At 33.2% G+C, this 14,769-nt stretch overlaps 1 protein-coding gene across 8 annotated transcripts in view; it reads right to left on the bottom strand.

Moving 5' to 3' along the window:
* FAM13B (family with sequence similarity 13 member B) overlaps positions 1-14,769 on the bottom strand; it is a 99,310-nt gene that overhangs the window by 45,241 nt on the left and 39,300 nt on the right. For 4 of the 8 annotated variants that reach the window (XM_018050335.1, XM_018050334.1, XM_018050338.1 and 1 more), the window contains exons 5-9: positions 13,428-13,605; positions 12,987-13,128; positions 10,720-10,770; positions 8,321-8,419; positions 6,243-6,403 (exon numbers count right to left, since the gene is read on the bottom strand). In XM_018050335.1, the coding sequence (XP_017905824.1) occupies positions 6,243-6,403; positions 8,321-8,419; positions 10,720-10,770; positions 12,987-13,128; positions 13,428-13,605 (631 nt within the window). The remainder of the gene's footprint in view (positions 1-6,242; positions 6,404-8,320; positions 8,420-10,719; positions 10,771-12,986; positions 13,129-13,427; positions 13,606-14,769) is intronic. The other 4 variants (XM_005682972.3, XM_013965582.2, XM_018050336.1 and 1 more) reach the window with 3 other exon arrangements.

Here is a 14,769-nt window from a genome sequence, read left to right as displayed (position 1 = left end):
CACTAAATGACTATTTCAAAAACTATAGTTTTGGAAAGTAAATATATAAAACAAAACAAAAGCCACATATTCCTTTCCAGTCAAAAGCAAAATCCATTTCTTCACTTTCCCCATCAATTTGGGAATACCCTATACCTAAAATTGAAAAGATTCCTCACTATTAGAAAGTTAGTAAGTTATAACAACCACAAGTCTTTAAAATACCAAATATATCATTTTCAGGAAGGAGGAAGAGAACCTGTCTGGTTCTTATTATGCTCTGGAACTTCAAAAAATGTTTTAACAATTTATCTTATTGACCCAAAGCATAAATTTTACTTTTTTCCACCCAACATTTCTGATACTCCCACCCAAATACATTTTCTTCCTCTTTTCGCTTTTAAGTGGAACCTAGCTAGCAAAAATGTGGTGAAATGATTACCAATTGAAATATTCTGCAAATTGCTTATTTACTGGGCTTAAAGGAAAAAGTAACTACTACATTTCTTGTGCACCTATAATCAGCTGAAGGGACATTTCTTCAACAATAGAAAAGTGTTAGTTGCTAAGTTGTGTTCGACTTTTGCGACCCTATATACTGTAACCTGCCAGGCTCCTCTGCCATGGGATTTCAACATATAAGGTATCCACAGAATGAAGTGCAAACCAGTCTCAAATTCCTCAACTTGGAATTCTTCCTTAACCACTACATCTTCTTTCCTACATTACACCTAAAATCAAACCATCATAAACTAATGAGCTCACAAAAATGAAGCCCTAGCAGCAACAACACATGAAAAAGAGCATCAAACTTTTTATTCTTTATAAATTCCAAGTTTTAGCAAGGCATTAAAAGTACAATTTTAAATGAACTTTATAATAATGCCAATTAGCTGGGTTTTTGATTTGTAGTTCTAGAAGCAATATAAATTAAAAGTTAACTAACCTCAAGCCAAAATAAACCTTTTCAATACAGTCTAGGAAATAGACTGTGAAAAGCACAGTGAAAATAAAGAACTCTTTCAGAACTCTCTATTTTCTCTCTATTAAAAGGTTAAGATTCCTTTAACATTTATGTATCTAAATAAAGCCAAGTAGTATATAAACATGTGAATATAAAGCAATAATTTTTCATCTACAGATACAACACACTTTAGAAACAAGCTTGGGATTTCTTTGTGCTTCATGAGTAAGACTGAGCCTCAGAAGTAACCAAAACTTCTGCTTTTTGTGTAACCTACGTTACCCATACCCTGAATCCCACCATTTTTTCCACTTTGCACTTGGCTCAATCTTAACAAAATATGACTAATGGCAAACAATGTATAGAAATAACAGATGCATAAATAAGTCACTCAGTACAACCCATACACAAATATTTAAACCAAGTAGTAGATAATATTTAAACTGGTTCTGTAACAGTGGTCTGTGAACTAAAGATTGAAACTGTTTTTTCATAACATTTCACTGTGCTGATATTTGCATGATGATGCAAAATCAATGGTAGAAAAACACTGCTTTGGGTCTTAGCATAAGTTCAGGCAAGTGATAGCAAACAAACCATGCCCAGTGCATTCCTCATCACTACTCAGTTGCAATCTTTTCTTAAAAGGAGCAAGTCCTTGATGAAGAAGTAATACATATTATTAAATTATCTCAGCCCTTGAATATACTTCTTTTTAATATGTGGTATGACAAATAGGAAGTACACACTAAGCAAATTCTGCTGCACAGCTCAGAACGATGCTTGTCTTGTTTGAGTTGAGAGCTTAACTTTTAGCATGGAACACTCATTTTTACTTGAAAGATAGACTGACAGATTATAGTCATTCCAACTTGAATATCTGGTAGAAATTTTCTCAAAAATGAGCAAGACTAACAGAACTAATTTGCGTTTTCCAGCAAAAATTAGAATTCTGGAAAATCTGCATCCTCCACCAGAGGCTTAATAGCATACTAATACTTAAAGATACTTTTGATATAATTAGTGGTGATATTAAAGAATATATATTTTGATATAATACAACAAATAGATATATATATATATCACTGTTTGGAAGCTCTGAATGACTCAGTAAGGCAGTATTTTTCAAAATATCAATATACCATATTACAAAATCAAGCATGGCTAAAAGATTCTCTTAAAGTACAGGAGAGACCAACGGATCAGAGTATGAAAAATTCAGATATGCTTTTGGGTTCCACATTACAAATAACCTTTAATAAACTATAACTTATTGAGTTTTGGTTACTGTCAAAGAATATCCACAATTATCCAAAAAGACTATAAAAATTCTCTACCTTTTCCCAGCTACCTACTTATATAATGCTAGATTTTCTTCACATACTTCAACCAAAATAACAGATGGCAACAAATTAAATACCAAAGAAAATGTGAGAATCTAGCTACCGTCTATCAACTTAAGACATGAAAAAGATTTGTAAAAATGTAAACTATGCCACTAAAAAAATTTCTCACTAAAGATTCTTGGAAGATTCTAAAAAAGCTACTTTTGATTAAAAAATTTTACATTAACATGTAACGAGTTCATTACTACTTTAAGAAATTTCTCAGTTTTGGTTCCCAAAAGAGTAAATGCCAATAGCTATCACCCACAGTAACAAGTATTTGTGGTCCACAAACTAAACCAAAAAGTCTGAGAATCAATGACTTAAAACTAACAAAGGAGGAGAAATCTATCAACAACAACAAAACCTGTTAGATCATAAACAGCTGTATTTCAGCTACAAATACTAAGCATCTTTCAAAGTACAACTCAACAAAGAACACACCCAGCAGTTTATGCTATTTTAATTTATAATATGGTAACTATCCAAAGGTATAAAATCAACATTAACAAAAGGCTTTGGAGTCCTTAATGATTTGTAAGAGTATAACATCTGAGACCAAAATGTTTAACAATTGCTCAACTGTCACTTAATGTTTATTTCCCTGAGGTTTCTAACATATCTTCCCACAGAAATACAAAGTAGGCTATCTAATACTTCCATAAAATATGTGTAAGCTACCTCAGAGGAAAACTCAAAGAGACAAAACTTTAATGGGCTTCACTGGTGGTCTACTGGTTAAGAATCCGTCTGTCAATGCGGGGGACACGGGTTTGATGCCTCGTCCAGGAAGATCTCAAATGCCATGGAGCAACTAAGCCCATGGGCCACAACTACTGAGCCAGTGCTCTAGAGCCCTCAAACCACTACTACTGAGCCCACGGACCTCAACTACTGAGCCCACATGCCTAGAGTCGCATAAGAGAAGCCATTGCAATGAGAAGACTACACATCGCAGTAAAGAGTAGCCCCCACTCACAACTAGAGAAAGCCCATGTGCAGCAACAGAGACCCAGCAAAGTCAAAATACAAAAATCTTAAGAAAAAAAAGACACAAGACATTTAGTTAGCAAAAGTTCAATCACTAGTTTCATGTAACACAGTATCCATTAATTCCCTAAAATGAATTTATTAAGAGCTCCCTATTTTCTAGGTCCTGCGCATTCTAGGATATATCTTGCCTACCTTTCTTTCATCAAAGGTGAATGTATTTTTGTATATGTATGGCTGTGTCCCTTCGCTGTTCACCTGTAACTATCACAATATTGTTAATCGGCTATACCACAAGACAAAATTTTAAAAAAAAATTTTTTAAGGTGAATGTATTCTTTGCCTTTATGCTCTCAATCAGCCAAAACTAAAATATTAATGTATAAATACTAACTGAAATTTATAGGGATCAGCACTAAATCTAGAAGACCACTGTGACAGACACATCCATTTGTGTTGCCTGATACCCCTACCCCTTTCTTTTGGTATTAGCCCCATTTTTCTGTGGCAAACTAGTTCTTCCCTCCAACCAATGTTCTTGATACATGCATAAATTACAATGATTCACCTCTACCCTGGTTGGGGAATGGACACATGATCCAATTTATGCCAGATCCTCTCCCCTGCTACCCGACAGGAATCTGATCTTGAGCAGAATGATAGATGGAAGGAAGTAGTTTGAACTCTCACAGCAACACCCACATGCTGAAGAGATTCTTCCATGACCCTTTTATACTAAATTCTCTATAGAGCTCTCATGTTCTTCTCTCTGCTTTTCCTTTCAAATCTGGCACCTATCCAGCATTCTTCTAATAAATTATCTTTTTTCTTTCCATTAGCCAAGATCTGTTTCTATGATTTGCAATTAAGGAATCCTGACTACCCTCAAATCTCCAATGACTCCATCTAAAAATGGCTGTGTTGGAGGGAAGGAGGATCCTCTACAAAGCTAGACAGATGATCCAAAAAAAGAAACTATTAGCAGCATGCATTTCAAACAATATTTAACCTTGCTGGTAAACAAATAATGTGCCTAACGAATTTACCTTTCTAAATGAGCATTATCCAGAAGAAATTTTTACAGTGACAGAACTGCTCTATATCTGCACTGTCCATTATGGTAGCCACTCATCACATATGGCTACTGAGCACTTGAAATGTGACTAGCACAACTGTGGAAATTTTTTAAATTTCATTTAATTAAGCTTAAATTTAAATAGCCACATGTAGCTAGTGGTTACATTATTGGTGAGCATAACTCTAAGAAAATAAAGAACACCAGTTTAAATCTATTGTTTTCAGGTGCTCAAGAAAATATTGCTAATGGTAATGAAAACTGAGACAAGTATTTTAAGCAGTCTGGAAATACTTATCAAAGGTCACAGAAAAATTTTCTCTTTGAGCCTAATGAATTTTCCAAATTTATTTGGAAAAAGTCAAAAGAAGGAGAAAAGGACCTAAGAACAAAAGCTGTAGAGTAAGCTGGAATAACTCAAAGATCAGAAAAAAGAATTAAATACATAATTAAGACATAGCTAAATACTTTAACATATAGCTTATAAGTATTTTCATATATATCAAACATAGAATTAAGAATATCATGTAAGCAGAAAAGTACAAACAAAAAATACCAGGGGCAAAAAGGTGAACTGGAGGAGAAAATGGCAACCTACTCCAGTATTCTTGCCTGAGAAATTCCAAATTCCAAGGACAGATGAGTTTGACGGGCTACATAGAGTCCATGGGGTCTTAAGAGTTGGATACGACTTAGTAACTAAACCACCACCAAAAAGGTGAATAAACATGTTAATATACCAAAATTATCTTCATGTCTGAAGAAACTATAACTAATATAAAAATATAGAGTCCCAAAGAGACATTTAATAGCAGTATTTAGAAGTATGGGCTTCCCTGGTGGCTCAGTGGTAAAGAATCTCCCTGTAATACAGGAGACGTGGACTCTATCCCTGGGTTGGGAAGATCCCCTAGAGAAGGAAATGGCAACTTGCTCCAGTATTCTTGCCTGGGAAATATCATGGACAGAGAAGCCTGACAGGCTACAGCCTACGGGATCACAAGAGTCAAACATGACCTAGCAACTAAACAGAAGCTTAGAAGTATACACTTTAAATTACTTTATAATTTTTCTAGATGACACTGAATAGTTCTTTCATTAAATTACTAGTTATTTTTTAAATGATATTTTGTTGTCTCTTAAATTCTTAATTGAATTAATAATTAAATATTTGTTTAATCAAATTATTTTCTCTCCTTTTTAAATCACTATTTTATTGAGCACAAATTTAATGAAAAATATCTAGAGGCCTAAACAAGTAACCATCCCCCTAATTAGAAAACCATGGAGCTTTACAGAGAACTAGGACAGAATTTAGCAAACCTAGAGCTATGTATGGGGCGTTCTTGAATTCTCTAATGCTTCCTAAACACTGTGTCCGATGTTCCTACCTATGTGCTACGATAGTGCCTCCAGCCTACCATCTTTAATAGCACTTTATACATGAAAGGATTGGAAAGCACCATCTTAAAGAATCAGAGAGTCCTCTCCTCAAAGCCTAGTTCAATCTACTGCCTAGGAGCTGGAAATATAGTCAACTCAACCACTATATGTTTCTCTAGCAATTCTATTTTCAAAGGTTCTAAATTTTACCCAACCCAACTAATACACTAATAATACAAAAACAAATAAACTTTAAGAGAAAATATACATAAGAGGTTATTTTTTAGAAGGTATTAATAGCTGAAAACTCCTTAACCAGTTTATTTCTTTAAAACATTCTTATTGTTCTTTTTCATATACAAACTAATCTTGCATATATCGTTATAATCTGTGTAATTTAGTGCTTGAGTGAATTTACAACCAGAATGAAGTGCTCAAAAACTAGTCCTTTCAAATGAAATACTACCTTGTTGATGCTGTAACACTATTTGGTTCCAGGATGTTTTCAGTCATCCTTAACTGTACCACCTCTGGCATGTCATCTGATTTTCCTGCACCCTCTTCTGGAAGTTCTTCTATATGTTCCAGCTTTTCATCTTCTTCTTCTTCCTCAGAAAGTTCATTAACCTATATAAATAAGAGGAAACTGAGAATTAAAATTTAATGAAACTGTTAACTGATATCTAAAACATACTATTCTAAGAAAAATTTAAACACAACTCATTTTCAGCTTCATTTCCTAAGACCAATTTCCCTTACAAAGTATCTGCCAACTTCTCCACATTAGAGTAAAATTTCAAACCAAACATAATATTTTAAAGCAGAAGGTAATGATTATATTAGTATATCACTAGGAATATAAATAAGACTGCAAACTATGAAAAAGCATGCATACTATAGTTAATTAACATTTATTTAAAAAGCTTCATTTCCTAACCAACCAGATTTGTAAATCTAAGAGCTACAACAAAGACTTCAATTGACCTCTCCAATTTCCAAGTGCACTGTACAAGTGATTTTAATACAGAATAAGTGTGGGAAAAAAGGGCACAGAAATTTTTCCTTAAGGTCTTAACTATGTTTTAGAAAATGATGGCTAACTTCTAAATGGTTCAGACTCAACTCTTCATGTAGAAACTGGACCTTACAACAAGGAAGAATTCACTATTTTTACCATGAAGCACAAGTCAAGGTTATAATTCTCTTTCTGGCAGGGGCTATAAAACATTTTCTATCATCAAATTGGCTACATAAGTAAATAATCATTCTAATTAAAAAGAAACAAATATCTGAGAAGGAAAACCAACAAAATATTTTCAAATGAAAAACATTTATTAAGCTATCCCACAGAAGAAACTAGCCATAAAGTCATACCATTTTTTATAAATTAATACTAGTCATTAAAAACGTTAAACAGTAAACATAAATAGTTCTGTCCACTCTAGCCAAATGGGCTGACAATACCTAGAATAAGTTCAGTGCTACATGTAATACTGGTGTTTTTCCTGACAGGCAAATACAACAATTGCTACAAGACTCTCAGAAATGAAAACTTAATTCAGAAAGTAATTATACTTTGATACTCCACCAACTCCTAATCAACAAGTACTGAAAATCATTGGCCTAAATGGTTATTGGAAAAGGGCATGGCAACCCACTCCAGTATTCTTGCCTGGAGAATCCCTTGGACAAAGGAGCCTAGTGGGCTACAGTCCATGGGGTCGCAAAGAGTCGGACACGACTGAGCGACTAACACACACACAGAAATGGTTAACTGAGAAATTAGATTTATACAGAAAGGTGAAAATTTCAAATGACAGGTCAGTTTTTAAACTGGATGAAATGGAAAGTTACTCTCTTTCTTTATCCATGTATTTAATAAATTACTTAAAATCAAGAATGTATTTAATTAATATCTACTATTGATAATCCAGGGAAGAAAAAAACTGGCAAGAAAATACTGTTCTCAGGTTTGAGTAAAAGAGTAGAAGGCCGCAAAAAAAAAAAAGTAAGATGACTATTTAAACTGAGGATAGATAACTATTCAGTACACACATTTTTGGTTCAGAAGTACTGCAATTTTAATGTTACATTACCGATTTTAGAAATCAGTTTGTCTACAGTCAATAGCTCTTTCCATTAAAACTTTACACTGAATTATAATAAATATATATTTGATTCAATAAGCTTTATGTAAATTAATAGATATTTCCTAATATTTTCACCAGTAACCATCAACTAAGACAGGACATGAACACAATCTATTGCCTATGGGTTTTTCTTCTCATTCCCCCACCCCTCACCCCAGGCCTTCTAGTGTAATTTCTTACAGTAAAAATTCATTAAATTGGTTTGGATAAGATTAAAAATTAGATTAAAATGCTCCATCACCCCATAACTTAGCTTCAAAAGTTCTTCTTGATCCTCTTATCAATTTGACCTTCTGCTTATCAATACTCTATTCTGTTCATAAGTTATTCTGAACCTACCCTATACAGGCACCTGACTCAACTTCACTTATGGAAAACCCTCAGCCATACTTACATCTCTTCCTTCTTTGACTGCTGTAATTCCCTTCTCTAGGACCTCGTGAAATGCCTGCTCTCCAGACTCCAGCTTGTGGAGAACGCTGCTACCTGCCTTCTCAAATGTATAAAGAAACATAATTATCACCTACATCTTCAAACCACTCTACTGGATTTGCAATCATTTAAGGATCCCATACACAGAATCTGTTCTCTGACTCTGGGTCATTACTCAAACACTCCTTATTCAACATCTCCAATCAGATGAGACCTCTCATACTATTTAAAAAAAAAAAAAATCTACTACCTTGAAAAAGACCTAATGGCCAAATATTTGCATTAATGGGATGAAACTGTAAAAGTAGAGAGTGCTAAATAAGCTTTGCTTTCCTCAAATATCAAAATCAGGGGGAAAATCAATGCACTGCCAGGACAGGGCAGGTCTGCCCACCTCTTTATGTATGTGGATAACAAATTAGCAGCATTTAAGTTATAACAACTCTAAAATGCAACCAAATGGTGATGAGTTTGAGGAGATTTTACTTTCACTCAGATCTGTTCAATTCAGCTTCACAAGTCAAATATGAAAGATATGAAATCTACCTTAAAAAAGAAATTTCAGAAATCTGTACTATTGAAATCCAGTTATAATTCAAACTGTGAGAAAAATAGACAAGACAATAGATTCTGGTGATTAGCAACATGAGCCAAGATAAGTGATATACCTTGTTGTCTCTCAGGACTCACTACGCTACCCTGTTTACTGAGCATATTCTGTTCAATATGCTAATATCCTTTTTTCTATTCACAGTCAAATCTGCAGAATTCAACATTATTTCCAGGTGTTAACTGACCACAACTATTTAACATAAAGCACAATATATTTTGAGTCAGTTTTTACAGTGCTTAAAAAAATACAGAAATATAAATGCAATATATGTGAGCTATGAATATATTTCAGTTTACGTAAGAAAGCTGCAGGATAATAGAAATATCAGAGAATTATACCACAACGTAAAACATAATCAAGATATACCCTGCAGACTTTAGAAGAGTCAAGATATAAACTTTAAATCAAATTGGCATCATCAGTTTCTTATAAATCAAATCATCTCAGAAAAGCAGAAAATGAGTAACACAAATATATGTATGTTGTTTCATTTTCAGCAGCCATTAACTTTATTTTAAAAAATTAACTGCTGAACTAAAATGAAAAGAAAGGTGGCACACCGAATCCCCCAAAGATGAGTTCATATGGATATCAAAAAGCATTAAACATTTAAGGCACATATATTCATTTGTCCTCTTCTTGTCATTTTCTTTTCAGCAAAAAATAATTTTGAACAGCTGTGTTAGTTCTTTATTTTAATCAAGTTTCTTAAGTCACATACTGTATAGTTGGAAACCTTCAAAAAAATATGCCAAAAGTTCCATGGAGCACTGTTTCAGGCTACAAATTGTACTGACTTATCTCACAATTACATATATAACATATATACATATATATGTGTGTGTAAACATATGTATTCATCCTCAGTTTATACATGGTAAATTATAATTTGACATCTTTTACTGTTTTCTTAACAGTTTCTGATACTGGAAAAGAGAGAGGAGAGTAAGAAAGGAAAGGAAGGAAGAAGAAGAAGAGGGAAGGAAAGTCAGCCAATGGTAAAAATGGTTACATGAAGAAAATATTAACAATTTAAGGAATCGACCTATAGCTAACTAATCAATGACAAAGAAGACAAGACTAAACAATGGAGAAATGGCAAATTCTCTAATAAGTGGTGTTGAGAAAATCAGACAGCCACATGTAAAAGAATGAAATTAGAACATTCTCTAACACCAACACAAAAATAAACTCAAAATGGATTAAAGACCTAAATATAAGACTGGATACTATAAAACTCTTAGAGGAAAGCATAGGCAGAACACTCTCTGACACATATTGTAACAATATCTTTTTGGCTTCATTTCTGAGAGTAAAAACAAAAATAAATGAGACCTAATTAAACTTACCATAAACAAAACAAAAAGACAACCTACAGAATGGGGGGAAAAATACTTATAACCAATGCAACTCACAAGGGATTAATTTCCAAAATATACAAACAGCCCACACAGTACAATTAAAAAAAAAAACCAATGGGCAGAAGATCTAAACAGACATCTCTCCAGAGAGGACATGTGATGGCCAAAAGGCACATGAAAAACTGTTCAAAATCACTAATTATTAGAGAAATGCAAATCAAAACCACAAGGAGGTATTAACCTCACTCCAGTCAGAATGGTCACCATCAAAAAGTCTACAAAAAATAAATGCTGGAGAGGGTATGGAGAAAAAGCAACCCTCCTACACTCTTGGTGGGAATGTAAATTGGGGCAGCCACTATGGAAAACAGTATGGAGGTTCCTTACAAAACTAATAGAGTCGCATGTGATCCAGCAGTCCCACGCTTGGGCATGTATCTGAAAAAGACAAAAACTCTAATTTGAAAAAATACATGCACCCCAGTATTCCCAGCAGTACTATTTACAACAGCCAAAATATGGAAGCAATCTAAATGTTCACTGACAGATGAATGGATAAAGAAGATACGATTGATACATATATACACATGTGACTGATACATACACACACACAATGGAATATTACTCAGCAATAAAAAAGAATGAAATAATACCATTTGCAGTAATATGGATGGACTTAAAAGATCATACTAAGGGAAGTAAGCCGGAAAGAGAAAGACAAATATCATGTGATATCACCTATATGTGGAATCTTAAAAAAAATAGATATTTATAAAATAGATCCATAGACATAGAAAACAAACTTCCAAAGGTGGTGGTGGGGCAGATACATTAGGAGTTTGGGATAATTGTGTACCACTACTATATAGCATAGGAAACTATACTCAATACTTCGTAATGATTTATAAGAGAAAAGAACCTGAAAAAGGATAGCTACATAACTGAATGTGTAATACGTATAACTGAATCACTATGTTATACATCCGAAACTGACACAAACCTAAGGAAAGTATAATTCACAATTATTAAAAAGACTTATCTATAAAAGTTCACAACAGTATAGAAACCCTTTTAAATAAAAGCTGGGCTACCTAGGATATAAAACTCCTAACTCACATAATCAAAGCCAACACCTATAAGAATGAATGAAAATCTGTATGATAAACATTCAAGAGATGCTGCTTTATAGTTTAAGAACAAATGAAGGGAAGTAATCCACTGTCCATCAATAAACAGCATAACTATATAATTTATCATCTAAACTTGGATACATTTGAAAGTGAAAAGGGAAGCTACTAAAATAATAATTTATCATTTTATTATATTCTTTTATTATAATTTTTATTATTTCTAAAAATTACATTAGAAAGCAAATATAAACTACGATGCCTCTGAGAAAACCAGGATGTGCTATCACCATTTCAAGTGGATACAGATACTATGAATCAGATAAATCATATGCTACATTCATACAACAGAGAACTTACACAGATATTAAAAAAAAAAGACTATGTTCTTTACATTTCAATAAAAGATCTCCAAGATACACTGTCAAATGATTAAAAAAGAACAACGTGTAGAATAGTACGTAAAGTATGCTACTTTCCATAAAAAATAAAATATTAAATTAAAAATATTAAAAATACTAAGAAGGAATATTTACTTACATTTGCATAAAGAAATTCTGGAAAAACACATTAAAAAACCAATGAGAGGGAGAGGATGGGCACAGGTAAAAATAGGACATTTTACTATATATTTTAACTTATTTATTTTTAATCAGGTGAATTATTAGTTATTTTTTAAAAGGTAGCAGCCCTACCCACACTCAAAATATAAATAACTCAAAATATAAATAGGTTTTAATATAAAAGTTTGCTTGACAAATCATTTCACTTAAGTACACAAGAAAGAATTCCAGACAAACCTAAAGCATGAATTCTAAACCTGAGAAGTCTGGATTAATGTGGCTTTATAGTCAATAACAATTACTCAGAATCAGTATTCTCACTTCATAAAGAAAAAATGAATGAGGACCCTTTTATAGTCTTAACCATAAGGCATAATGGTAACAACAAAATATACTGTTGAGAAATGGGTTTTAATATTCAAGAGCCACAAAATTTAAAACATCTACAACCTAAACTATTACTCTCCTGATGCTTCCCTAATGGGAATTAATATGATAATGGTTACATTGCTGCACTGACTTGCTACTTCAATCAAATAACCATTTTTAAAAGTTTGTGTCAACTTTATATACCACCTTTCCCTCTACCTTCTAATTCTCAACCTTTGCCTACATTCCTCTATGCTAGCAATTTCTTTGCAAAAACAAAAACACACTACTCTTACAAAATAAACAATGCTTAATTTAACAAAAGAAAAACACAAGAAAATCCACAAAAGCTCTAGCTTATCTCTGGTTTCGATTCCTTTTCCATATCCCAAATTGACAAGAAGTTGTTCAGAAAAAAAATCACATTCATATACTACATAGAAATATCACCTATGATAATGTATAATAACCAAGAAAATTACGTCCAGTTTAGTACTTAAAAATTCCACCTAAGTTTGGGCCAAGCCTTTAAGAGCATATTCTTTCGCAAATGAAAAAAACCTCCCTCCAAGTAGAATATTTAAAATATTCTCACCTGTTCAGTAATTGAACTCAAATCATTAGATGAAAAATCTTCCTCTTCATTCTCAAAAAACTCATAGTAATTTTCCAGAAGTCCAGCCATTATCCTGCTTACTATTTCTTGTTCTTTCAGATCTTCCACATCTGTGTAAATACTAAATGAAAAGTCCAAATTGAATTGAGAGTCCTTAAATCCATCACAGATAAAGTCTGAAGAAACTGAGTCACTTTATAGACCTGAGTGATTCATGCCACCATTCTGTGCCTCAGTTTTCCCATCTGTAAAGCCAACCTAATTTGTACCTTGTTCACAGAAATGCTGGGAGGATTAAACAGCTCTACTATAAAAAATAATGGTTCATCAAGCAACCTATGACCCTTGGGAGACAGTATAATGATCCTATTTCACAAATATAATGTTTTTTAATCAAACAAAAATTTGTGAAAAACTTACTGGAAGACATCTGGACCAAAGACAGCAGCCAAAGAGTTTGCTGACCAGATTTCTTCATGGTGTGATGCTACATTGGCTAAAAATCTACACAGGAACTTTAACAAACTGTAATTAACAGGTGGAAGCTGTTGCAAGAGGAACCTCAACTTTCTTCCAAACTCATCTTCATTATTATAATCTATAAAACATAATGACAGGGTTTTTTCTTAATGAAGTAAAAGCAAAGCTCAGATATTTTGCCAGATTCACATTACTCCACCTACATCACCAGTTTACTATAACAATTCAAAACCTCTTCACTTCCTCTACTAGAGGCCAGATGCCTTAGGGCTTTGCGTTTCATTTATTAAGTGGAAGAAGTGGAGAAGGAATGCAACCCCTCAACTGTTGGAGGATGTTTTCTTCATCTATTATTCACTGGCTCCAATCCTAGAGCTTATTTTAATTTTCAACATACTGTCTTTTGCATGACTGTACATGTGTTTCCAAATTAGTGCCAACTCTAAGAAGTCAAAATGTACTCATCAATATCAGTCAACACCAAAAGCAAAAATGAGAAGCAATTTAACCAGCTAACAGTATCAGAATGAAAGAAAAAACAAGGAAGAAACAGAGTAAAAAACAGAATTCTTTTAACATTCTGCAAAGGACAATTAAATACATTCTGAAAAGGACAATTAAATTCAACAGTATCAACAGAACTATCAATAAATTAGGATGCATTCCAGGACTTCCCTGGCAATGCAGTGGTTGTTAAGACTCTCGGCTTCCAATGCAAGGGGTTTGATCTCTGGTCACGGAACTAAGATCCTACAAGCTGCATTAAGCAGCCAAAGAAACACAAATCATTCTTCTCGGTTTACCAAGTGAATTTTCAACTACCAGAAGACAGGTCCTGTGTTTAAGTCAATGAGTTTTCATTAACAGAAATTAGGTCTGTATCAACCCACTGACTGGTGAGGGTCCCAACGAGGAGAAGTAATTTCTCAGAGGTACCTCAAAATGTAATTAATTGCTCTAATAGGGAAAATTAACCCAATTATCTTTCATTTTGTATTTTTCTTGAGGTCCTTAAAATTAATTTAAAAATAATTATTGGGGGAAAAATTATTGGTAAAAGGTTATGATCATGATATTCGTCATCTCTACAAAATAACACAACACTAAGAAGTTAACAGAAACAGCTACGGTCATATGAGCTTCACTTAAAATTTAAAATGCAACCAGTAACAATTCTTCTACATTTCATAATATTATCAACTGCCCAGGTACTCTGTCTTTATAACTGGTTGGAACAGTCCCTGAATGAATGTTTTTTTGAATATCTGTGACTATGAAAGTG

The sequence above is a fragment of the Capra hircus genome, chromosome 7 (assembly GCF_001704415.2).
Source record: "Capra hircus breed San Clemente chromosome 7, ASM170441v1, whole genome shotgun sequence".
In the NCBI taxonomy this organism is placed as follows: Eukaryota; Metazoa; Chordata; class Mammalia; order Artiodactyla; family Bovidae; genus Capra; species Capra hircus.
Note: the sequence above shows the minus strand (reverse complement) of the source record. Positions and strands in the feature narration are given on the sequence as shown.